Here is a 26,743-nt window from a genome sequence, read left to right on the forward strand (position 1 = left end):
CCGGGGAAGGGACAGTGGACCCTGCACTCCTTCCACCCACTTTTAGAGGTGGTTGTCTGCTCCTGGTGCTTGTCACCCCCATCCCTGGCTGCCCTCTGTGCCCCTCAGTGACTGTGACCTTGGCTGCCCTCTGGGCCCCTCAGTGACTATGAGGTCCCCCCCCACACACAGTTTGCCGCGCTTGCTGTAGATGGGCTTCTTGGAGACCAGGTGAGGAGCCCAGGCTGTTGGGTAACACGCTTACCAGGAGCTTTTGATGTCTCCTGGTGCCTGAGTCACAGAGCCAGGCTCTCCGAGTGTTCCACACCATCCGTCCCCCTGACCAACACTTTTGGGCCTCCAGATGACCCCTCTTCCACCCACCTTTATCTAGGTTGACTTTGGCCGGAGGGCAGTGACGGTGAGAAGGCAAGGAGAGGCGGGTCCCCAATGCCCTCTCTGTGCACAAGTCGGTCCCTGGAATGACCCTCTGTCCCCCCCTACCCCAGAGAGCATGGACAGAGACACCAGGAGGAAGTCACCTCCGCAGACACACTTCACTCTTCCGACAAATCTTGCCGTGCCCCAGCTGCCTGCCCTCTAAGTCGGTCCTGCTGGGCCTCATCTCCAAGAACAGCCCACGCCCTAGACAGTCCCACAGGTCTAGAGGGCAGCAGGAAGTCAGGGTGGGGGTGTGGGGGTGTCATTGTTTTTAATGAAGACACTTCTGTGTGTAAAGTCTTCCTCCAGGTGTTGCCAAGAGGATTCCAAGACACATTAGACGGATGCTTTTAATACACATTTGAAAAATATTATGAGAAGCCTACGATTTACACACTTGTTACCAGTGAACCACATCATCTTGAGGGTTGGAAAGTGCTGACACAGCGAGGCCTTGCTGGAGGGAGGCTGGGATGAAGCACTGTGTTCTGTACGTTCTCTTCACCCAAAACTAGGAAGACGGGCCTTTTTTGGCCAAGGGCAAAGCTGTAGATTTCCATTCTCCCCTCTATCCTACATACTTTTTCCCCTGCACCGAGGACAAGACCCAGGGCTCACCCACACCAGGCAAGTGCTCCACCACTGAGCTACGCCTCAGCCTTGTCCATCCTCAACAGCCAGCCAGCGTGCTCACGCTTGGTCCAGTTCCCCTGGTCTCTCGGCCTGCAGCCTGTGGCCATGGCTTATCTCAGCTGGATCAGACTGTGAATGTTTTTCATACAACCACCTGCATTTCTTCAGACCTCCAGGTCCCAGGAGGAACTTTCCTGGGGACTGGCTTATACGTTGTCTTTTGGGTTGTCTCACAGGTCAATAAAATTTAAATGGAAGTTTTTGTGTCCTCCACTCCAAGATCACTCACTGCACAGCATCGAGGAGCACAAAACCTGTGGTAAGGTGAGCTCTTTTTGGTGGGTTCACTAAGCTATCTCACAGAGGCAATTTGGTTCACCTTCTAGAATCACCAACAAAAACCCAAACCTAGAGTATCTTGGAGTCACGTGTTCCTGGAATACAGGAGACAGAAATGTCTTCCTAATGTGGTCACAGTGCTTCTGGACTCCACAAGACGATCATGTTCTCCTCCATCACACATATTTAAGCATAACTGGGATACAATTTGCTGGAAGAGCCGCCATGTTTAAAATCCAGTTCCTGCCAAATAATCTACACTGAAATGCTCTTGCCCACATGGAAACCCACAATTGCCAAGGCATTTTCTTCCAGAGTGTGAATAAAGCAATAGTTATTCTAGAAAAAAAATGCTACAGAGGTCTTTTAATAGCAATATTTAAATTCTCTTGGATCTTCAAATACTTTAGGTGATTAAGTGCTTGATACCCACTGAACCAGCAGTTCTCACTAGAAATGGATGAATAGGTAAAAGATAACCAGGGCTTCACAGGGTTAAAAAAGCAAGACAAAGTATGGCAGAGCCCACTCAGACCATTCTATAGGATTGATATTAATTGGGGGGCAGCAAGTCTGAGGGAAAATACAGAGAAGTCAAGACCTTTGAGACACGTCTGCCTTTTCTTCTCAGAGCCAGCTCCCTCTCAGGTGCCCTTGAGTTCCGACGCTTGGACCTGAAGGTAAATTGTGTTTTCTTTGGGTTTCGCTTTCCTGTGGCAACCAGAAATGAAAATTAAAAGTCAAAATTAAGAAGCAGTCAACATCTCCATTAGGGTTGCAAAGCTGTGTGCAGAGTATCTCAAACATACAGAGAGACCCAGGAGAGCAAGCGACGAGGAAAATGGGTTGACAAAGGAGCCAGGGCCAGGTCTGGCTTGTGGCCTGCTTGTGTCAGGTTTGTGAGTGGAGGTTTCTTATTATTATTATGTTTAAATTGGTGGAAAAAATCAAAATGAAAATATTTTGTGGCACTTGTAAATGAAATTCAAATTTCCACGTCCATAGATAAACCTGTATTAGAAACCAGACTCACCCACTTAGGTAGGTGTTGTCTAGGCTGCTTTCTGCTATGGGGACAGAACTGAGTCACAGCAATAGATGCCCAGGCCTGCGGGATTCACCTGCCCGTTCAGGGGAATTTGGCAGCCCCCTGGGGTGGACGCCCATGGAGCTGCTGCCTACCACAGGCACCTAATAGTCAACACTCCATCTTGGATCTGGAGGCTTTGGGTCGGGGGGGGCTGTCATTAATCCTTCATCTGTAGAAGGAGTCTGCAAAAAACAGCAGGTGCTGAGCAGGGCTTGGGAGGATGAGGAGGACGCACCAAGTGCTTCCACTGAGCTGGGCAGGCAGTAGCACTCCACAAAGGTCAGTTAGGGCCACCACTGCACTCATCCCTGATGTCTCCCCAAAGCAGGGACATAGGAGTCACAGAAGTGATCACTCTGCCAATGGATTGGAACTTCGTATGGAGTTATATAGAGGAGAAGACAAACAATGAAATGGGGTATTATGAAACGGGAAGAGCACTGTGGCGAGCAGAGGAGGTGTGGATGGGGGCTCGGGCCAGAGCACCTGGTCTCCCTGGAGGGCAGGTGTAACCATGGCAATGGAGTGAGTATTGAACACAGCACCCTAGGAGAGGACCAGGGGCCTGTCAACAAGATAGAAAGCAATACAGTAAACCCGACAATACAACATTCCTACCACCTGGACCCCAGAGAAGGACATCATCGGCCACTGGAGGAAGCGTGTGTTGGTTCAGAGAGCACCTGTCTGCGCGGGCATCACCGGCAGAGCTTATTCAAACAGCTGCCAGGGCCCCATTTTCATTACCTAAGTCAAGACCAAGGAATCTGCATGTTTGCAACTTCCCTTGTGATTCTTCTGCATCCAGAGTTTTGAGAATCATTGAAGAAATCATACAATTTGCAAGAAAAGTGGAGAAAATCTGAGATGTAATGAACATCCAGTAAGATAAGGCAATAGATCAATCACAGTCACTGACCTCAGCTACTGAATTTCCACAGCAGCCCTGTAAGTTAGGGACGGACGATGTGATATATTACAGGGAAGGAAATTCAGGCTCTGAAGGGCTCAGTGACATTCCCAAAGTCTCAGGACCATGTCGGATTTAGGCCCAGGTCCTTATGACTCCAGGGGCCACTCTCTACTGCACAGGGACCGTGTCTGGCTACAACATCCTTGGAACTGAGCCTGGAAATGGGCCTGAGAGATTGACTGCTTCACTGGGGACTTTTGCTTTCTTTTCCTTCTCTCCTTCCTTCTTTTCTTTCTTTCTTTTTTTGAAGAGCTTTAAGAATAGAATCTGAAACTCTACGAAAGCACACTCCATTACGAGAATCAAGACTTCAAGCCATTTTTTTGTATGAGAATTCACACCCTATATGAGTCAAATGTATGATATGTCAAGATCATTGTATTATCTTGAGCAACTAATGAAAAAAAAAAGAAAAATCACTAAAGAATCTGAACCAGATGCTGGGGTTGTGGCTCAGGGGTAGAGCACTCGCCTAGGACATGTGAGGCCCTGGGTTCGATCCTCAGCACCACATAAAAATAAATAAATTAAATAAAGGCATTGTGTCCATCTACAACTAAAAAAAATATTTAAAAAAAGAAAGAAAGAAAACTAGGGATGGAACCACCATTTGACCCAGCTATCTCTCTCCTCTGTCTATATCCAAAGGACTTAAAAACAGCATAGTATAGTAACGAAGCCACCTCAATTTCATAGCAGCTCAATTCATAGTAGCTAAACTGTGGAAGCAACTTAGATACCCTCCAATAGATGAATGGATAAAGAAACTGTGGTATATTTTCAGAATGGAATATTGCTTGGCATTAAAAGAGAATAAAATCATGGCATTTGCAGGTAAATGGATGAATATCATGCTGAGTGTATTAAGCTAATCCCCAAATCCAAAAGCCGAATGTTCTCTCTGACAAGTGGATGTGATCCATAATGGGGTGGGGGTGGGGAGAATGGAGGAATTTGATCCGGCCAAGGGGAGGGCGGGAAGGGGAGAGGGCACGGAGGTAGGAAAGACAGTGGAATGAGGCAGACATCATCACCCTAGGTCCATCTCTGACTGCACATGTGCTGCGATTCTACATGGTGTACAACCAGAGAAATGAATAGTTAGTTGTGCTCCGTTTGTGCACAGCAAATCAAAAAGCTTTCTGCTGTCATGTGTAACTGATTAGAGCTAATAAAAAATAAATTTTAAAGAAAAGATGGAAGAAAGAGAGTGTGTGGAGTGATACCGTGACCCTTCTAGAGGGCAGGGCTAACATCTCCCCACCCCAGCACCCCGGACTTCACCTCTGGAGGTTCTCAGCATCTTGGATGGTCTCAGGCAAAGCAACGCCCTTGGTCTCGGGAAGAAGCAGCGTCACGCCTCCGGCCGTCAGGCCCAACACCCCTTCAATGAGACAGATCGCAAGAGGAGGGTTAGAGCACAGACATCTCCACCTCCAGAAAGGTTCACAGCCAACCAAAGAGACGTCTAGGCAATGGGGAGAGGAGGGGAGAGACCCGGCTTATTGTCAAAACCTTGTCAGGGACATTTAGGAAAGAAAAGGATGGGGTAGTGGGGGAAGGCAAGAGGAAGGAAAGGAAAGGTGCCTGTGTACCTCCACAAAAGAGGGGAGCTCCATAGTAACTGATGTCAAGGGTTAGCGGGGAATGTTGAGCCGCGTGTCTCAAGAAGAATGTGAGACTCAATGCTGACGGCTGTGATAGAAGATAGAGAGATAGATAGATCTATAGATAGATAGATAGAGAAATAGATAGATCTACAGATATATAGATAGATCTATAGATAGAGAGATAGATAGATAGATAGATAGATAGATAGATCTATAGATAGAGAAATAGATCTATATATAGATAGATAGATCTATAGACAGATAGATCTATAGATAGATAGATCTATAGACAGATAGATCTATAGATAGATAGATCTATAGATAGATAGATAGATAGATAGATAGATAGATAGATAGACCTATAGATAGATAGATAGATAGATAGATAGATAGATACACCTATAGATAGATAGATAGATCTATAGATAGATAGAGAGATAGATAGATGATAGATAGATAGATAGATAGATAGATAGATCTGTAGATAGATAGGTATGGGTATAGAGCATAACACACATATGTATAATTACTTTCTCCTCCCTCCCCTCCTCTCTCCCCCTTCCTCTCCCTTCTATCCTCCCTCCCCCTCTCCTCCTCCCACCCCTCCTCTCCCCCTTGCTATCACCTGTGCATGGCAGGTCTCTGCCCAAGAACAGCCGTTTTGCTGTCTACCAACCAGGTAAGCAGGTCTTGGAGGGCCCAAGCTCAAGGCTGGGGGAAGAAGGAGTAGCTCCCTCCTCTTTCACTATCCAACTTTATCAGCAGTAAAGCCGATATGGCACTTTGATTCCCACTTGTCTCACGTCCTGTCTCCATTTCTTAGCTCCAGAAGGAGAAGGGGGTGAGTTCAGCACCTTCAGACCTCCCGCGCTCACAGTAAATGCAGCCAGTTAGCCACTGAAGGCACAGGAAGCAGGAGGCTGTTCAAAGGCCAGTTGAATCTTGCCCTGGAATGAATGACTGGATTTGGGAGCCATTGGATATAAATCTCTGGCCATTTCCTAGAAATTGTATCTTCTCTTTCCCCAGAGACAGCTGAAGAGGGTGCTCCATCCTCACAGGGTCAGGGAGCAGTCGAGGACCACACTGTGCCCCGCAGGCTGCAAAGGAGGGGGCGCAGGCTCATGAGGTCTTACCAAACAGAACAAGGGGCAGGGCTTGCCAAATCTCCATCAGCCTGAAGACCATGAAGGGGGTGAAGATCCCACCCACGTCACACAGGGCGGAGCACACCATCACCCCAAGGTTCCTGAGGAAGCAGAGAATCCAGAGATCACATCCTGTGATTTGGTTTTCCAAGATCCTGTCTTTCTTATCCTAGAGCCAACGGAAGTGCCAACTCCTGTGGCCGCCCGGACAGCGCGCAGCACACCTCGGGCCAACTGCGAGGACCAGGAGGAGCCTGTGGACCACCACGTCAGACTGAGGGGGGTGGGTGTCAGACCAGGGTGGAAAGGGGGAGGGCCATGCCCTGCCTGCCGGCCTCTTCTCAGTTCCACACCAGACACCAGCTCTCAGGCGCGTCACCCGTGAAGAATCGATCGAGGCCTGATGAAGGTCACGAGCCCATGTGCTCCCTGCTCCGACCCTCAGTTCGACACCCTCCTGTCCAGGACCAAGACCTGTTGTCACTGGGAGGTGAAGACACATCTGTGGGTGACTAGGTCTAAAGGATTTAGGCTCATGTCAGCCCTGGTGCCTGGGAGTGGCGCACATTGGTTAGGAGTGTGTGTGTGTGTGTGTGTGTGTGTGTCTGTGTGTGTGTGTGTGTCTGTGTGTGTGTCTGTGTGTGTCTGTGTCTGTGTGTGTCTGTGTGTGTGTGTGTCTGTGTGTCTGTGTGTCTGTCTGTGTGTGTGTGTCTGTGTGTGTCTGTGTGTGTGTGTCTGTGTGTGTGTCTGTGTGTCTGTGTGTGTGTGTGTCTGTGTGTGTGTGTGTCTGTGTGTCTGTCTGTGTGTGTGTGTCTGTGTGTGTGTGTCTGTGTGTGTTTGTGTGTCTGTGTGTGTGTTTGTGTGTCTGTGTGTGTGTGTCTGTGTCTGTGTGTGTGTGTGTCTCTGTGTCTGTGTGTGTGTGTGAACACATATTAACGTGTGTTAATATCAAAAACATTAACTTGTATAAGCACTAGGCCTTCTGAATTCTGCACGTTTTCATTGTATTCTGTAACTCTGCGTGCGTCTTGTCCTCCTGTATCTATTCTCCTTTGTGCTGCTGTCAAGCTGGCTTTCATTTATTAAATGCTCTAATTTTTTCATTTCTTTCCTCTCTGAGTGGCTTCAGTGTCTTCTGTTATCTTGCCATCTAATCTCCCAGGAATGTACACATTTGCTTTAAGCTCTTACTTTATAGAGATGACTGACTCATTATTATTTTGCATTTTATGGTAGCAGATCTGTTTACAATTTTCATCTGCTTTGTGACAATATTCTTTTGGCCACACTCTGGGATAGGAGAGATTTTCTTTTTGATCAGGCTTGTATCTGAAACCTCTGAAACTGTGAGCCAAATAAACCTTTTCTCTTATTAAGTTGATTATCTCAGGTATTTTATTACAGTAACACAAAGCTGACTGATACAGCATTTTTGACAGATTATATTCTGACTCAATCCCCTGGGACTGGTGGCCATAACAATGGAATTATTTGTCCCAAAGTTTTTAGACTCTGGACTCAGAACTGCCAGTGTGGGTTTTCTGTTTAGTTTGTCTTCATCTCTGTCCTCAGTCCAAGCAACACTATACAAATGAGAGTCTCGGACATGGCCTTTTGATACAGGAACAGGCAGAAAAAAGAATGACGAACTCAGAGTCATCACTCAAGGACTCAGAGAACTGTGAAGGTGTAAGATGAGGTTGGGATCTGGAATTTTCTTAGAAGCCACTGATATGTTCACAACGGGAAAGGAGCAATTTATGCAAAGGAAAAAAGCTCAAGATAATAAACTGAATTCTAACACAAGTCAGCTTAAGATAATGGCAGCTTTTAAAACATCAAATAAAATGGCTACTTTTACAATTAAAATGATCTTCATTTAAAACCAAGTCCTGTGAGATACAGACGGCAATAATTCCATGCAAAGGTGCTTGGCGTTACTAGGGAGTAGGAAAAAGGAGGGCCACAATAACACCCCACCTCCCAGAGTGGCTTAACACCGACTTGCCAAACACCCGTGAGGACGCAGAGCAACTGGACGTCTCACACGCGGCCTGCGGGAGTGCGAGCTGGGGCCCCCCCACAGATCACATGACCCAGCATCACACTCCTAAGTTTTACCCCACAGAAGTGAAAACATGTCCACCCAAACACCTGTGCACCGATATTCAGAGCAGCTGTATCATGATCACCCCAAACAGGAAGGAGTCCAAGTCCAACCATGACCAGGTGAATGAAGAGAGCAGGTCCAGGCACTGGTAAGCTACGCGGCAATAAAAAAGCCACAAGGCACGCGGATATTACTTTACAGTCTGGAAAAGGTGACATTAAAGGGACAGAAATCAGCTTAGCAGCTGCCAGGAGCTGGAGGTGGAGCGAGAAGGGAACTTACTGCAGAGGGGTGTGAAGAAACTCGGGGTATGCTGGAGATACTCTGTATTTTGTGGCAGTGTTTAAAAGATTAATTCTCTATGCCATCAAAACGTGCTTTCAGAAAACATAAATTTGAGTCTCTGTATGCCCGACTTTAAAAAAAAAAAGTTCTTCAGCACCAAAAGCGTAGGACCCAAAGTAAAAAGAGAGAAACTGGAGTTTATCCCATCCAGAGCTTCTGTTCATCAAAGGACACGATTAACTGAATAAAAAGGTGACCCAGAGAATGGAAGAAAATGTTTGGAAATCATACATTGGATCAGGCCCCAAGATCCAGAATATATAAAGAGCCACAATCAACAACGACAGCAAGACGGCCCCCGGGGCCCAGTCTGATAAGGGGGGATCACTGCATCAGACTTTTCTCCAGAGAAGACACACAAACGGGCTTCAAGTGGGTGAAGAGATGTCCCACACCACTGATGGCTGAGGAAATGGAGCGCACGGTGAGTCACCCCCTCAGCCCATCAGGGTGGCCTCTATAAAGAAAAAGAAGATAGGCATTGCTGGGACCAGGGAGAAACTGAAGACCTGGGCCCCCGTGGTGGGACGTAAAACAGGCCAGTTGTCGTGAAGACAGGAATGAGGTCACCCGAAAACTAAAAAATAGGATTACCATGGATCCGCAGCCGGCTTTCATCAAAAGACCTGACAAGGTCAACTTGGAGGAGGGAAAGTTTACCGGGCTCGCAGTTTCAGAGCTTCAGTCCGTGGCTGGCGGATTCCATGGCTCTGGGCCCGAGGAGGTAGCATCCCCTGGTAGAAGGGCGTGGCGGAGGAAAGCTGCTGAGCTCGGGCAGGCAGGAAGGAGGCCGAGAGGGAGGAGCTAGAACAAAACTCACCCCCTCCAAGGCATGCCCGCGTGACCTCCTTCTCCACCAGGCCCCACTGCCCACAGTTACCAACCCCCGTACGGTCATCCCTTCAAGTTATTAATCATTCACCAACTGGATTAACCCACCACCCAGGTTACAGCTCTTGTAATCTGATATTTCAGACCTTCATGAACACAGGAGTGTCCAGGGGACATCATAGCTATACCATAATACCAGTGATTTCGCATCTAGATAGGCATCCAAAAGAATTGAAAGTAGAGGGCTGGGACTGTGGCTCAGTGGTAGACCTGGGTCTATTCTCAGCACCACATAAAAATAAAGGCATTGTGTTGTGTCCATCTACAAAAAAGATTCATTCTCTCTCTCTCTCTCTCTCTCTCTCTCTCTCTCTCTCTCTCCTTTAAAAAAAAAAGAATTGAAAGTAGAGTCTCCAAGAGATATCTGTGCACTGATGTTCACACCAAACTGTGAGAGCAACCCAAGCTTCCACGGTCAGATGAATGGATGAACAAACATGTTCTGAACACAATGGAATATTACTCAGCCTTAAAAAGGAGAGAATTTGAGCGTGTGCTACAACATGGATGAGTCTCAAAGACATTATGCTAAGTAAAATAAGCCAGTCACAAAAAATATTGTACGATTCCACTTAGATGAAGTTCTTAGAGTAATCAAAATCGTAGAAAGAAAGAAGAATGGTGGCTGCTAGGGGCTGGGAGGGAGGAATGGGGTGCTGTTTAATGGTACAGAGTTACCGTTTTGCAAGGTGGAAAGAGCTCTGGAGATTGACCACACAATGTGAGTGCCCCCGACGGCACCCGCCTGAACACTTTAAAAGGTTTACCATGGTCAATTTCATATTTCACTACATTTCTTGGACATTCCTCGGTTTAGAGAGCAGTAACATGTCTGAGTGGAGAAAGCACACGTGTCCAGGTCAGAAAGGCGTGGCCCTGCACTCTCTAGCTGTGTGACCCTGGAAGTCCCTCTCCCTGTAAAACTGAGGAGGAGGATGTTCAATAACAACTGTAAAGGCAGCCTGGGTCATGGGTGTGGAAAGGCTTGTCACTATTAGTCCAGCGTGTAACAGAGCAGCTGACATCCGCACCACCGCCTAGTGCTAACGGGATACTTAAGCTCAGCAGCCCCGCGGCTTGCCCAGCGCTCCCTCCTCCATCCCAGAAGCCTGTTCTTGTGCCACCTGTTTACAGGGCCTGGCGTGCCCCCTGCCCTTAGTTGACTCCAGTGCCCACATTTCACATTCTCTCCCATAACCCGGAACCTTCTCTTTGACGCCCAACCCTACCTCTCTGAGCACCCATTCTTAGCAATACCCAATGTTCAACTTGACCGATCCTTGGGGGCGCTCGGGGAGACGTCCTGGAAACTTTGGTCCTCGTGAGCCTGGCTGGCAGGAGGTGTGACGATGTCCCCCCACCTTACGCACTCACCTGATGAAGGTGGGGTACAGCTCCGCGTTGACCAGACAGATCATCTGCAGCACAATGGTGATCCCCATTCGGCCCAGGCAAGCCACCACGATATTCAGCCAGTGCTGGTCTGCAGAGACAGAGGGACACCAGGGTGGCGCTCTCTTGCCACAGAGGGAAGGCGTGGAGGGCTGGGCCGGACTACTAGGGCATCCTCTCTGACCCTTTCATTTTCAGACAAGTGCGCTGAGCTCGGGAGACTTCAGGACTTGACGGTGACGCCTCTGGGAAGACTCCATTCGTCCCCAGAGACAGGAATGAGTTTGGGGGCTCCGCTGTGCCTCCCGTCAGCAGGCCGACCTAGACAAGCTGTTGGCGTCCTTGGGGTGGATGCTAGCTGCACAGCTCACGGGTGGTTATGAGTCTTACAGGTAACGTGTCAAATTCCCCCTGTGACTGCGGAATTTAAAGGCTGAGGTTTGTCGATCCTAGAACAGCGCTGCTGCTAGCCATCCTGAAACATCCCAGCAGGTGAGTTAGCTCCCTCCAGGCTCAGCCCTGATGGAGTCCTCTATCTAGTGTTGCTTCCAACCTAAACAGCTTCCTGCCAGTCACAGGGAGGGTGATTAGGGAGTGAGCCCCAGACAGCTGCTGGAATCCCCATTCCCATTGGGGGTGACCACAGTAATGGGCGTCCCTAATCACCACTGACATTGTCACCGACATTGCCCCCACACCAGAGTACATGTGGCCCTGAGAAATACTGGCTCATTACAAGTCCCCTGAGGTCACAGATATTGCACCACGCTGGCCCCTGGCCCCAGACACTGGTGACGTAGGGAAGGCTCGGTTGGTTTCACTCAGTTGGCGTGAGCTTCCCAAGGAGCACGGAGGCTGCTCACTGCACACACAGCTCAGGGGCACTCTCGGGCCTCTGCTGCTCTCTGCCCCCGAGAAGCCAGGCTGAGCCTTGGGAAAGTCCACACCCGACCCAGCTTCTACAAAACAAGAGAAGAAGGAGATGGTCCCGGGGGGTCGGAGCCAGGGCATACACAGCATCGCTGCCCTCAGAGAACAGCTGTGTCCACTCTGCCCTGCTGGCCGGGGCCACATGTTACAGCAGTCAGAGGGATACGTTTACATTGAGGTCAGACTGAGCGACTCCCACCCAAAGCCACCAGTGCTTTCCTGCTGTGCTTGGGGAACCGTCCAGGGTTGCTGTCTCCCGGCTCACAGGGGACCTCATCTGATGCTTGCCACCCAATGCCAGTCCAGCCGAGCTCCAGGCTGAGCCCTCTCCTCCCGTCCCCTTTCCTGCTGCTCCCTGCCTGAATCTCTCTCCTGGTGGGTCTACATTTCTCTCCTCTCCGTGTGCACGGAGGAGCCGCAGGGCAGACAGGAAAGGCAGCTTCCTGCAACATGGCTGGGCCGCTCCGGAACAGGAGGCCTGATCTGCGTCCACAGAGGCCAGGGCGGCCGGCGGGCGGGCGGGGCTGCAGGGATCTGGTGTGACGGAGCGGGAAGGACAGCCGAGGTGCTGGGGGAGGGCGCTCAGCCCATGCCGCCTGGGTGTCCACAAGTCCAGGTTCACCAAACCACACAGTTATAAAGTGCTCGTTATGTATTAGTCAGACCCCCATTTAAATTGTTAAAGAGAGATGGTGAATGAAGGTGACACCCTTTGTTCTTGATACAGGGGCTTATCAACGCCCAGTTCCCTGGAAGACAACGAACACAGGCCACTCACCTTGTGAGATAAACAGCATGACCAAGCAGGCTGCCCCGGCCACCAGACTGGACAAGGCTAACGGGTAGATGCGGCCAGCACGATCAATGGTGACGAGGATGATGAGAGCCGCAGGGAGTTCAACCAGCGCGGAGAAGAAGAAGTCTAGGTAGAGGTTCCTGCTGGTGGCCCCCATGTGCATGACCAGGCCCTGGTAGACCACAGCGCAGGAGAACCTGGGCGAGAGGAGAGCCCAGTCAAAGGCAAGCTCTGCAGGGGACCAGCAGCTCAGGGAGGGCGCCCCCACCCACTGGAGAGAATGTGTCACTGGCATAGAATGTTCTAGAGCAATGCAAAAAGAGGGCGATAGAAGGGCCCTTGAAGACAAATTCCTTTAATGATGTGAGAGGATGCCTTAGGCTTACGAGCTTTCGCTGTTACCATCGTCATCACCATGGTAACAAGGTCAAGGATCCTGGGCACAACAGAGCGGAGGTGCAGGCAGAGCCTCACCTGCACAGGGCGCTCCCTGAACCTCACAGCACCATCTTTAGCGGGCACTGATCGTTGCCCCATGCGCCTGCAGGGCCCTCTATCTGTAGGTCACAGGACACAGACACAGATGGAGGGGCCTTCCTAAACGGCCCGCTCTCCAGTCCAGTCGGAGGGTGCTGTGTGTCACTGGGGGGATATCATTTTGGAAACTAGAGCCTCTTAGATCATATCTGTGTCTACATTGTTCAACGAGACTTTGCTCAATAAGGAATCCAGATCTTGTCCCAGCATGCAAATTGCCTGTGTGCTCCGAAACTGAGATGGCAACTGATGTTCCTAATTAATGTGCCCCCCTTGTTTTATAAAAGCCTCAGCCAGAGGATACTTGTGGGGCTTTTGTTTCTTGTCATTGCTGATTGGACAAAAGGGTCAAAAGGAAAACAAACAAACAAAAATAATGCACACACACCTGTAGCTTAGTGAGTTTAGGGAACCGGAGCCACCCCCGCACCATTTGGCCAGTGAAGTGGAAACTGTCACACACTGCTGATGAGGAAGGAGATGGGCTCAAGAGAAAAGAACCTACAACTTGAATTTGCCTGTCCACACACCAGGTGATAAATGAGCAGGGCTGCCACCTTCAGGCAGAACCCATGAATTGCATGTACGTATTAAAATAACAACAACAACAACAACAAAAAACAAAAAACCTGTGCTCCCTGAGCATTTGCTGTATCTGTACCCCACACTGTTCCAAGCGCTCTACACAGATCATCTCTTTAATTCCCCTATGAGCTAGATACTGTTATTGCTTCCATTGCTGATGAGGACACTTAGTCACAGAGAGACTGAGGCTCTTTCTAAAGGAAACACAGCCAGGAAGTGGTGGGCAGATTCCCAGTTTGCAGAATGAAGAGAAGCAGGTGGCGCATAGGAGGGACAGTGGGAGAAGGTGTCAGGGGCCAGATCACATAAAGCCTTACTTGCGGGTCGGAAAAAGAAACCTGGCTCTATTCTCAGTGGATCAGGAAGTCTGCAGAGCGTGCCGGCAGCCAGTATCGAGATTTGCCTGGATGGGGGTGGCCGTAACAGAGGCGTCAAATGCCACCTTGAGAGGTATGTGCCTGGGGTGCAGGGGAAACTGAGCAGTCCGGGTGAGTGAGCAATCACTCCTGTCTGCAGGCTGCCCACAGAGGGGCTGCAGAATCAGGCACCACGGAAACCCGCCAGCTACACGGGGCTCTGCAAGGGCTCACTCTGTGGTTGGGTGCAGGACCCCAGGGCAAGCTCAGGGACAGGGCTGGTGAGTGCGAGGCAGGGGCAGGGCAGGGCGAGCCCAGTATCTAACACCCTGGGTGGATTCTGTGGAACAGCAGTTACTCATTCAACTTTCAGCAAATATTTACTGAGGGTCTACCATGCGCCAGGCACTGCCCTACTAGGTCGACTCCTTCTTCAAATAAAGCCTTCGGTGTTAGTGCCAGCAGCTGCTACTGGGAAGAGGAACTTCCCCCAGGGTCTGGCCGCTGAGGACCCTGTGTCAGAGAGCAACTTAAGAATCACTTTGTTCCGAGGGACGCCCATATGGAGGAGCCAATCCAACAGGCTGGGTCCCTTCCCATGCTAGCCACTGAGAGAGGAGCAGACCCCTGGCGTGGGCGAGGGGTATGGCGGGAGTGCACGGGAGTTCTAACCAATGGCTAATGAAGGCACAGAGAGACCCTCAAGAGGGTCCTTAGGTTTTTAGATGTGAGAAAAGAAAGGGGTCTCCCCTTTGAAGGGCTCAGCTTTCCTGACTGATGTCATCAATCCCTCCACCTTCCGACACGATGTCAAGACCTGCTGCTCCCCACAGAGGAGGCTTCGTAGAGTTGAGGCAGCTGCAGCTCCTCTCTGCCACTCCACGGCCCAGTAACTGTCCTTCCTGTCCAAACGGGCCTTCCCCATGACCCAGCCCCCCCCAGGGAGATAAGGCCCCTCGGAGCTCTCTGACTGCTGAGCACTGTTCTGAGATGGCCTCTCGCCCCGCTCTCTCTACACCTGAACTATGCTGGGGACTTTCTTTTGCACCCCGCGTTGGGGCAGCGCTGCAGGCCAGTCTGCGGGCAGCGGGGCAAGGCCTCACCATATGTACATCAGGATGCAGGTGTGCTTCCTCAGGTTGGGCGTGCGGAACAGGTCTATAAAGGAAGGGCTCCGCTTTTCGGTGTCGTCCTCTTCCAGAGAGAGGATCTAGGAGGGAGAAGATCGTCACCCACCCAAGCTGTGGTGGGGTGGTCCCCGGGGGCCACTGCCCCTGATGGCTACCGCACCCTGACCTCGAGCACAGCTGCACCACTTCCCCGGGCAGCCCCAGAGGCCCCAAGTCCACCTGTAGGTCAGCAGGAGGCGATTTCCCATTCTTCCGGGCGATGTGGTTCATTATCTTTATTGCTTCAGTGTCTCTCTTCTGTGACAGCAGCCATCGGGGCGACTCCGGCACACACCTAGGGACACAGTGCATCACCAGGTGGCATTCCCCAGAACTCACCTGACAAAACGCTGAGGAGAGGGTGCAGTTGTCAGAGACACCCCCTCCCCAGGTTGGAACTGTGATTCCTCAAACTGCTTGGGGATGAGGCCCAGGGCTATTGTGTGCTGGCCCGTGTGGCCCTGGCATGAGCTCTGAGGGTCACTCAGACTCAGGTCACCTGCTAACATTCACAGAAAGAAGGGACCACAGCCCCCCATTAGTCTTCTTTCTGTGGAGCAGGGCCCCATGTCTCCAGGAGCGGGCCCCCTCCGTCCATCACCAAGCAATGCTTGGGGGCCAGCTTTCACCCGGAGAGGATGGGTCTACTCCAGGTCCACCCTCAGCAGAACGGTGGCAGAAGGTGCACAGATATTTCCCTCTGCTGTTTCCTCTTCCCTCCACGATGACGCTTATCTGTGGAGCTGGTTTTCCTGCCAGACCCTACAAGGTGCTCACGGCTCTTAAGAACAACACCTCATTTGGACTAGTTCTGTTTCACAGTGACGCAGTGCACACGTTTCCCAGGGACACCCTACCCTGGGCAGCCTTTCAATCATTCATACATTCATTCATTCACAAATTGACTCAACCAAGATCAAATACCTACTATGTGGCTGGGTTAGAGGGGTGTCAGAGCCTTGTCAATGCCAGTATTACTTATAGACGGGGGGGTCGGGGGGAGCTCCAAGGGTGCTCCACGCCGGACCACGGGAGCCTCACAGGGCTGCAGGAGGCAGGACCCTGGTGGTAAAATGACCCTGTTCCTTGTACTAGACACTGTAGGCAGATCATCTCCAAGATTCCTCCGGGCTGCGGAGCGGCACCTGGAAACCTGCCCCCCTCACCCAGCCATGAGAAGGGACCACTGAGGGCATCTCACTGCGGGCAGCTGGGCTTCGTGTTTCTGGAAGGTGCTCATTGGAAGCCTCGGGCTGGGCAGGCAGCACTGTGCTCCTGGACTTTAGTCTGACTGTGGCATCGCTCCCGTCTATCTAGGGGGTGTGGATTTGGACCGGCTCTGTCTGAGGACAGCGCCCAATGCCATCGGGGTCATCTGGCAACATCAGGACAGCCTGAGGGCAGAAATGGCCCCCGGGCACAGTCTCCGGGAGCAGCTCTGCCTCACGCATATGGACACCATGGCCCCTTGGAAGGTGGCCCGTGTGACAGAGGGGCCCTCCGTCCCACGGAGCCTGGCCCCGGAGCGACAGGACTTAGAGCAGGAAGCTGTGCAGACTTGCGGGGGACACATTACCAGTAGTAGAGCAGGAAGAAGAAGGTGGGCAGGGACACGGCCAGCTGGAGCCAGCGCCAGTGGGGAATGGCATAGGCCAGCCAAGAGAGCCCCAACAGCCCCACGGTGAAGGCCACCTGGTACAGGATCGCCACTGTCCTTCTGTAGCCTGAGCCGACACACTCTGTAACTGAAACAAAGAAAGTCACCGCTGGACCCCGGGGGAGGCAGGTCTGAGAGGTCCACTCCCACTGGCCTCTTCTCCCAAGCCCCAGCCTGGCCCAGCCTGCTCCCAGCTCCTCTCTGTGTGGCCTTCATTTGGTCCCCAAACCACACCTGCTTGCCCAGCTTCTCTGCCTACCTCCACCAACTGGCCCAGCCCAGACTCCCGGGCAGCCGGGTTGCCCTGTGCCCTCCGACTGCTCTTTCTCGGGCTCCTCCTTCCATGTTTCTCTCCTGGGCTTCAGACTCAGGCTCTCTTCCCACATCTTCCCCTAGGAGCTCTAGGCTGAGCTGGACATTCTTGGGGACCATCAGCTGAGTGTCTACGGGGGATGGGGCTGTTCTCTCTGTTAGGATGCTCGAGGGCACGAGAGGTCTCCTGTTCTGGTGGCAGGCAACCCACGTGGTGTATATTCATATTAAATACTAGGTTGGAATGTGTCTGCACCGTGGGGGAACAAACAGCAAGAAGAAGGCAGATCAGGAACATGGTGGGAGGGAGGCCGTTTTACACAGGGCTGGTGGGACGGATGGACGGAATTGGAGCCGAGACACAGACGGGGTGGGAGAGGCAGCCACACAGATGACAGGGAGGCTCAGTCCAGTGGCAGGATGCCCACGGATTGGAGGGGAACTGTAAGGAGACTCTCAGGCTGCAGGGGTCAATGAGGAAAACAGGCGAATGGGGGCTGAGCCTGGGGGGAGGCGATTCTGGGGGGCCTGCGGGACATCACAGGAACGTTGCCTCTTACTGAGTGGAAGGGAAAGTCACCGTGGGAGAGCCACAAGCCACGGCCTGTCTCCAAAGGCTCACCCTGCAGCCCTGCTCACAGCTGGCCGTGGGTGCAGCCGGGAGGCCTGTTGGGAGATGGGGCAACGGTGGTGGTGTGGACCAGCAGAGGTCACGAGGTGGGCAGGGTTCTGTGTGCATTTTGGAAATAAAGCCAATACGAGGTTCACTGGTGGACTGGAGGCGTGGGAGCTGAAAAGGGGATGTGGTGTTGACTGCGAGGTGTTCACTGGGCACAGCTGGGGGTCTGGGATGGAGGACGACTACAGCCTGCTGCCTTGGGGTCCTGCCATGTTAATCAGGAGCCAAGACAAGAGATGAGAAGGAGCCACCAGTAAGCAAGAGGAGAGCCAGGTAGCGTGTGTCCTGAGCAACTGGAGAAGCGCATCGAGGGACAGAAGTCTCCGAGGGCTCTGGGCTAAATGCCCATTTTGGCACCTGCCCCTGGCCTTCCCATGAGCTCCCAAAGGAGGAGGACACCTTATCTATCTCAGCACCCCAGCCCCTACCATTGCCTGCCAAGCAGCACCAGTGACAATTAGAGAGGCGACGGCAGAGCGGGCATTGGTCTGACCCTACCCTACACCCAGGGCAAAGTACCGGCTCCTTACAGCAACCCCAGGAAAGAGGGCACCATCATATTCCCATTTTGAAGCTTCTGAGGCACAGAGAGATCATGGCCCTTGCCCCAGATCACACCGCTGCTCGGTGCTGGAGCATGGATCTACCCCAGCTGCTCCTCTCTCCATGCACCAAGCAGCGCCTGCGGAGCACACGGGACCTCAGCTGAACCACCAGACGTAACCAAGTGCTCGAGGTTCTCGAGGCAGGAACACGGTTTCTCCAGGCCCTCGTGAACTGCCCTCGGAAAGCCAAGCCATAGGACACCAGTTTTAGAGGAGCAGCCTGGCTATTTGTTTTTTTTCTTGAAAGAGCAGAAATGTGGCTTAGCTTCCCTGGGCCGCTGGGCCCCATCCCTGGGCTCAGGAGAGTTCAGGTGACTCTTTTATTTGCTTTCCTCCAAGGAGGGAATTCCTGTTTTCTGTTCTGACCCTTCGTAGAATAAAGAAAAGCTCATGTGCAGACTGCTCCTGGGTTTTTAAAAACCCATGGTGTCTGTCTCCTCTGTCCTTTCCTGCTAGCTCTGGACTGTCATTTAAGCCATCTGAGTTCTATTTCTTTTAAGGGGTTGCTGGCTCTTTCATACTTAAAACACTCTCCCCCCCACCCACCGGCTTGGCTTCCTGCAGCCCCCCCACAGCCACAGAGGAGAAAAGGAGGCCACACCTACCCACGCCTGCCCGGGCACAGGACACACAATTAACTACCACAATTCTCTACCCTGAAGACTCCCCTTCCCTCTGAACGCACCCCCCCCCAGCCCCCTTCCACCCNNNCCCCCCCCCAGCCCCCTTCCACCCACTGCCCCCTCCCTGGGCCCAGGGACACCTCAGCCCTGGGTGATTACTCAGGGTGTAGCCAGACATCCAGGTGCCCTTGCTGACCATCCCCTGCAGCAGGCGAAAGAGCAGCATGGACGTGTAGTCTGGGGACACGGCTGTCAGCACACCGGACAGGGCCATGACCAGCGAGGTCGCCAGGAGACACAGCTTACGGCCAAACCTGAAGAGACAAGAGGCGGGAGGAGGCTGAGGACCTGGGCCAGAGTCACCCCACCTGCCCAAGGACACCCCTCCTGGGCCTGGCAGGCCGTGCCCACACAGCTCCCAGTTCTGCACCTCAGGTGGAACTCCCGCCTCACCACGAGCCCTGTCCACCCATGGGCTGTGACACACCTTGACTCACTCCCCTTTCCCTGGGCCCCTGCCCCACCTCTGATCTGTACCTGGCTTCACCTTCCTCCCCCAGGCAGCCTCACAGCAGCTGGAAACTGCCACCACGTCCCATCTCTGCCACCTTCTGCAACGGGCTCCAACTGGCCATGTCCTCCACCCCTGCCCCAACCCTCTCTTGGCACGGCGGGGAAGTTGACAGGACCAGCCTTCACTCACCTGTCTGCGATGTAGCCGATGCCCAGGGACCCAAGGAAGAAGCCCAGGTTCACGCAGGACTGAAAGAGGTCCACCTTCCAGGCGTTGGCACACACCAGGTTAAACTGCCACCAGGGACCCAGAACAGAAGGGCACGTGAGCCAGAACCACACCTTCCACCCTCCCTCCAGACAAGGCCAGGCCCCTCGGAGAGCTTCAGGTTGTCCCTTGCACGGTTTCCTAAGACACAAGACAATGAGCATCAACACACTCCTCTAACACCCTCAAAGTGACATTCGCTAAAGCAGCTGTGGTCCTGTGCTTTGTCCTTCATAGTCGACTGTCAAAGGACAAAATGACTTTGGAAAAGGAGCAAGAACAGGTAGACCTCAGAGGAGACGGGGCTGCCAGGTCAGTTCTCTAGAAAAAAGTAGAGCCTCGTGCTTTCCCAAAAATAAATGTAGCAGAAGAAACATAGGATGTTTTCCAGAGTTAGTTGAGGATCCTCCATGTGTTTAATTGGATAAATTCCACCAGTGACAGTGGACATTCTGTCACAACTGAGTGGCACCTGAGGAGGGCAGAGGCAGGGGTGAGACATTCTGGCGTCTAGGGGCGGCCAGCACTGTAGTCTCATAGGGTGACATCTGACAGCTATTAGGAGACACAGAGGGCCCCACGTGACGCAAGCCATAGAAGAGTGGACTCCAGGGAGACCAGAGGCGGGGAGGCAGGAGCTGGGCTTTCTGCCCCCTCCCGCTGCCCTTCCTGGGCTTCCTGCCCTCCTGTCCCTCCTGTCCTCCTCTCTCCTTGCTTCCGATTCATGGCTCCATCAAACAAGCAGCACTGCGGAGCGTGATGGCAATAAGTCACCTGGCGACTTGGAGCCCCAGTCCCCATCTGAAACAGGCATGTGGACCTGTCCTGCCTCACCCTGTGAGCTCAAGGGCTTTGTCTGATTTTAAAAAGTGTTTCATTATCCCTCCCCACATGTCCAAAGTTGTCCCAGGGTCAGACATTCAGAGTCTCAGGCGGAACTCAGCCGGCCGGGTGTCATCGGCGGATGCGTTCCTCGGCATGAGCAACGTGTTTTCTGCAATGGAGTGAACACTCTGCATTATGCGGACTTTCAGGAACAAACATAAGCCTTGCCATCAGCCATCCTGTCCCATGGAGTGACAAGCTCAGTGTCACTCATTCTCTCCACCAATCCCAAGGTTCATTTCCTTTGAAATGTGACTGGAAGCACACCTTCCGGTGGAGCCTCTCTCAGGTGGCCCTCCCAGGCTGCCATTCTGCACAGCCGTGGACCCACAGGTTTTCCTGCGCCCTGGGCTCGGGCGTTGGAACACAGGAGGAGAGCTCATCCTGGGTTATCTGGCTGTCCCAGGGTGTGGCTCCAACTGCCAGGGTCTGCTTGAACGTCCCCCATATCAAGAGGGACAGTGCTCTACAGCACTGAAGTCACGGGGTGGAAAGGGACGTGGAACTGTGACCCCTGGCCTCACTCATCCCTTCCTGGCCGCTGCTCTGGTTTCATTCCATCTTTGCAAGTCTGTGCCTCTGTCAGTTGCCCCGTCCCCCTCCTGACAGGCTCTGGTGGCCACCTTGCCCGGGCTTCATGCACAGCCAGACCCTCCCTGGGGCTGGAGGAAGCCGGTCTCTTTCAGCCTCACTTCCAACCCCACTGCCCGCAAGGGTGGACACTGCCAAGCTGTGGGGATCAGTTCCTAGAGCCACCACACGCAGGCTCATGTGTGCACCCTGGGGACACAGGCCTGGCCCCACAGAGAGGCCGGTTGGCACAAAAGAGGGCCAGAGGAGGTGTCCTAGGCCCATCCACTGGGCCCTTTCCAGCACAGTAGAGGAAACAACAGTGATTGTTCTCCATTGCCTCACCACAAGAACCACCCGGGGTCCCCGTTAAAATCCCTATTCTCCGTGGTCACAAGTGGGAATGCAGGTGGCCACGCAGGACTAGGCAGGCTTGGGATGCAGCGGCCTGACCACCTCCCCCCACCTCTGCCCGGGGAATGGCCCCTCTCACTCTGTGCTCAGGCCTAGAGGAAGCAGTGGCCGCCTGGGCTGGTGTGGGGCTACGGCTGAAGCCAGGGCAGGCAGAGCAGACCCTCCTGATGGGGAGTCAAGAGCCAGGGACATCACATCCCTTCCCCAGGAGCCTAGTCCCCAAGCCTTGGAGAGGGAGTTGAACCTGGTGTTCAAACAGGGTCGTTCATCTTCCTCCTCCAGCAGTCAACCCTCGGTTAAAAATCAGTTCTACAGAAACGGATAACTACAGTCAATCCTCAAGAATAGTCTCCAGTTCAGGATAGGGAGGGAGGGGAGGGCAGCCTGAGAGCCGCTGAGGGGAGAATTAAAATGGGGCCGGTTTCCTCTGCCTCCTGCCTGACGTGCCCCACGCTGCTCTTGGCTTCTGCGCGAGTCCCAGCACCCGCAGACTCAGTCCAGCACCGTGGACACTCCTCCTGAAAGTGGCTCGCCCTCACTGTCCCTCCTGGTCACAGTCCCAGGACTCTCAAAGTCCTCACCAGAGCTCTCGCTTTGGGGCTCATTTGGAGCCCCTCTTCACTACACAGAGCCAATCGCTTCTGTGAACCTCTTCTGGCCTCCTGCCTCTGGCCCCTCCTCCCCGCTTCTGCAGCCTGCTCACCGCCTCTCCACGTGGCCGAGCTGCTGCTCCTGGTCCTCAGCCCAGGGCTCAGTGGCTCCCTTTGCCTGCTCCCCTCAGGCCAGAACCCGCAGCCCCCTCCTTCTCCCTGACCCGCAGCGACTTCCGTACCCTTGCAGCACGGAGGCATTTCATCGCCATGACAACCATGTGGATTGACATTTCTCATCTGGGCTCTTTTCTTGGCCGCTTCCTGCATCTCCCTATTTCAGAAGACTCCGATCCCACCACCAACCTGCTTCCAGCCCAGTCACTGGGTCTAGTTAGGATTGTCTTGTTCCTTTGCCCAAATAAGACCAAACCCCTTCATTTAGCCTTAAGGTAGGTTTGCCAGATGTAGCGAATAAAATTACAGAGTGCCTGTTAAATCTGAATTTCAGATAAGCAATAATCTTTTTAGCATAAATACATTCCATGCAACATCTGTATTCCCAACCCCAGTTATCAATATAAAATATTGTGCAATATCCAAAATATAACTATCCTAAAAAACAAAATAACATTATCTAGCCAGGTCCAGTGTCACGGGCCTGCAGTCCCAGCTCCTCAGTAGCCTGAGGCAGGAGGATCACTTGAATCCAGGACTTTGAGACCAGTTTGGGCAGCATAGCAAGAACCCAACTCAAAAATTCTAAAAATTCTATTATTTGAAATTCAAATTTAACAGGGTACCCTATATTTTATCTGGTAACCCTGAGGACTCCATAACTCCCCGAGGTGGCACAAGTTTGCTGACTCTTGAACTTGACTCACGCTGTTCCCTGGGCCTGGGATTTACTAACTGCCCTTGCCTACCCCCCCCCCCACACCACCACCGGCTCCCCTTGCTGGCCAAATCACCCTGAGGCTCAGCTCAGATGAGCGGCTGTGAGCAGCCGGCCTGAGCGCTCTCCTCCTCAGAGCCCCGGCCCCTCTGCCCTGCGCACAGCACCTCCCAGGCCCCACTGAGACTGTCACTAGTGGACCCACACCCTCCCTGAGACTGCAGACTCTATGAGGGAACTTCACACAACTCCTCTGTCCCCTTGCAGGGTCACCACCAGTGCTAGGACAGAGGGAGAACTCAGAACATGTTCATTGGAGATGGACAGATGGACGAGTGCCTGGGCAGTATCTGCACGGAGTCCTTTCCTGCACAGTGTGTCTTGGCCCAGAGAACAGCAGGTTCCCGTTTGGGTCCCACAGGGTGGAACACTCCTGGCAGGTGACCCAGGCAACTTAGCCACCACTGGAGGGTGCCTTGGGGACGGTGTCCACTCAACAGCATGTAAGGCAGTTGCCCCAGCACCTGCTCTCCCCAGGTGAGCAGGCTGAGTGTTGATCATGTCAGGGGAGGGGACACTGGCCTTTCCGCCAGGAAGAGCCCTAAACATGTTGGCACTGAAGCCACCGAGGAAAGGGGTGAAAGGAAGGAGACTTAGAAGCCCTGAGCAGGCCGGAGGGGCGATGGACAGTGGGGGGCGGGCGTGGGAGGGTGTCCTCCTGTTCTGGATGTATGATGTCCTCACCAAAGCCAAGCCATGGCTAACAGCCTCTGAATGGGTCTAGGCCTATGGCTTCTCCAGTTGGCCAAGTGCCCACAAAAGGTCCATAAAGGGAGAAAATATCGTGTCACTTTTTACTAAAAACTTCTCAAAGCAAATGTTCAAAGAACCAATTAAATCATCTAAGCAAGGCCCCTTGGACACCACTGCCCTGCCCCACAGGACACAAGCAGGACTACACAGCATAATGCCTTAATCACGGTTGTCAGCTGAATCCCAGAACACTGTGTGGCAAGGTCTTATGATCCCAGTTCAATGATGAAGACTCAGAGAGGCTGAGTAACTTACCCAGTGATGCTCAGCTAGTAAGGAGCATGTCTGGGATCAACCAAAGTCAAGGCGACTCCACACCACCTCAGTGACCGTCATTTAGGTCACCTGTCACCTCTGGGGGGGGGGGGAGTTTCATAATACCAACCATGGGGAAGCACAGACGTGAAGTTGTAGGCTCTGGGAAAAGCCAGTGGGGCAGGAGTAGAGAAGCCCTCAGACTCCCTGTAAATCCCAACAATGCAGTGCATCTGCGTTCTGTCCTCCCAGAGGCCCAGCCTCCTCCTACACCCAGAGTTTGTGACAAAGAATGCAGGAGGCCAGGACACAGCCCAACACCTCGACCTGCGCACGGACCAGGACCCTGCCCTCTTGTCTGTTGAGAAACTGAGCCAGACGGGCTTGCTGTACATCTCCTGCCTGTCCCTGAAGTCTCCACATTACCCTGAATACAGAACCTCTGCCTACCTCAGTGACGATGGAGGAGCCAGGAGTGTCGTACACCCAGCCATGCTGACAGGGGACAAGTGGCAGGTGGCTCCTGTTGACAGCCAGGCTGGCCAGAGGGTCCACGCAGCCGAGGGTGCTCTGATTCCAATCCACCTCATACTGCATGCACTGGCGGAGGAAGGCCTCATCCGCAGCCCCCAGACCTGGCACGGTATAGTTTAGCTCCTCGGCTGGGCTCCAGCCGCATCGCTGGCTTAGCTCAGATACCCCGGGGCTCCGGCAGTGGTGGGGGGGGCTGAAGCCCAAGAAGACGATGCCCAGGTAGATGGGGGCTAAGGCCGCCGAGGTGAGGCATAGTGTGAGGAAGACTCGCTTCTGGTACCAGCCAAACTCCCCAACCTGCTCTAAGACATCGTCCACGGTGGGCATGGCTGGTCAGCACCCCCGCCAATTTGGCCAGACCTGCTCCCGTCTGCAGTGGCAGCATTCAGTGTCTCTTAAAGTTCTTTGAAATGGGAGGTTTGAAATCCAGTTTCTGCCCAGGCATGATACATCTGGAAAGCCACCAACTAGCAACGACCTTTTACCCCCGGGCTGGTATGAGGGCAAGGGTAGAAAGCACGCAACGGCCACTCTCGGCCACTGTTTGCTCTGCTGGGAAACCAGTCAGCTCAGCACAGGCCCCGAGGGCACCGGAGTCCACCCAGAGCAGGAGGAGGGGCAGGCCGCAGGCCAGGAGCCCTCCTCCCCCAGGCCCCTCCAATGAGATTACCTATTAAAGAAATTCCTATAACCTGATAAGCCCTGGTGACGAGCTGCCTGCCCTTTCATCTCAGCCTGCAGGCCTAACGGGGGCCACAGGCCTGCACAGCCTCCTTCCCAGCCACCTCCGTAGAGCCTGCCCCACACACAGGTGCAGGCCCTCAGGCCTCTGCTCTGTTGGGCTCAGGGGATTTAGGACCAGAAACTCAGGGAAAAGGGGGTAATGAAGAACCACAGGCCACTCGGTGACCATCCAGGTCAGAAACACCAGCCTCAGGCCAAGACGAGTGCCGATACACTCCTTCTCGTGACAGCCTTGGGGTCGGTGCCATTGCCGGGCCCTCCCCACACCTGGAGAGCAAGGCAGGGGGACTCAAGAGCGCTGTCAGAGTTCTCAGTGGAGATCCAGGCTTTACGGTCCAGCGCTGCCCTGAGGACCTGTCACCAGCTGTTTGTTGGGTCCTGGGTTCATCCCACAACCCTAACCCTAACCCTAACATCATAGCATTTCCAATGCTATGATAGGCCATGGACCTCGGAGCTGGGACAGTTCCCAACTCTAAGCAGCTCACAATCTGTTGGGGAGACAGACCTGTAAAGGAACAATCACCAGAGCAGTGACCACAGCCAGCAGGGCCAGGGAGCCCCCTAACACTGCCCCTTTGCCCACATGGACCTTACCAGTTAGCAGACTGAGCAAGGGGAGAAGAAGGGAATCAGGCAGGGTGTGCCAGGCCCCTGCCAGGTGGCCCCAGACCCCGCCTCCCAGTGCTCACACCTTGAGTGTGCAGAACCTTTTCCACCAGATGAAAATAGCAAATGTCATGGTGACACCTCTGTGATTATGTCACATAAGGTTGCAGCATCCAGCCATCCCCGGTGGCACATGAACACCTGTAAATCCCAGCTATTCAGGAGGCTGAGACAGGAGGATCAAAAGTTCGAGTCCAGCCTGAGCAACATATGGAAACCTGACCTCAAATAAAAACCAAGGAGGGGTGTGGCTTAGTGGCAGAGCACCCCTGGGTCAATCCCCAGTAACGCACACACAGACACACACACACACACACACGCACACACACACACACAGGTTGCAATTGCATCTTCTGCAGCCTCTCTCCCCTTGGCTTGAGGAAGCAAGTGGCC

The 26,743-nt window shown here is 53.1% G+C and overlaps 1 protein-coding gene across 3 annotated transcripts; it reads right to left on the minus strand.

Annotated features, from left to right (window-relative positions):
- Positions 1 to 752: 752 nt before the first annotated feature.
- Positions 753 to 25,465, minus strand: LOC107153111 (solute carrier family 22 member 1-like). Of its 3 annotated transcripts, XM_015498618.2 has the most exons (11): positions 24,854 to 25,461; positions 19,904 to 20,007; positions 19,360 to 19,514; positions 16,901 to 17,069; positions 15,505 to 15,619; positions 15,259 to 15,365; positions 12,660 to 12,874; positions 10,934 to 11,042; positions 6,202 to 6,314; positions 4,740 to 4,839; positions 753 to 2,103 (listed from the first exon to the last, which is right to left on the minus strand). In XM_015498618.2, the coding sequence occupies exons 1-11, from the start codon at positions 25,262 to 25,264 to the stop codon at positions 2,037 to 2,039; spliced, it is 1,665 nt and encodes a 554-aa protein (XP_015354104.1). In that variant the 5' UTR covers positions 25,265 to 25,461; the 3' UTR covers positions 753 to 2,036. The 3 variants fall into 3 exon arrangements, 2 of the variants coding, with proteins under 2 accessions (XP_015354104.1, XP_015354105.1); XR_007348684.1 differs by lacking the exons at positions 753 to 2,103; positions 4,740 to 4,839; positions 6,202 to 6,314 and adding exons at positions 7,586 to 8,476; positions 8,606 to 8,865 and having other exon boundaries at positions 24,854 to 25,465; XM_015498619.2 differs by lacking the exons at positions 753 to 2,103; positions 4,740 to 4,839; positions 6,202 to 6,314 and adding an exon at positions 7,586 to 8,865 and having other exon boundaries at positions 24,854 to 25,465.
- Positions 25,466 to 26,743: the final 1,278 nt, after the last annotated feature.

Source organism: Marmota marmota, unplaced genomic scaffold (assembly GCF_001458135.2).
Source record: "Marmota marmota marmota unplaced genomic scaffold, marMar, whole genome shotgun sequence".
Classification (NCBI taxonomy): domain Eukaryota; kingdom Metazoa; phylum Chordata; class Mammalia; order Rodentia; family Sciuridae; genus Marmota; species Marmota marmota.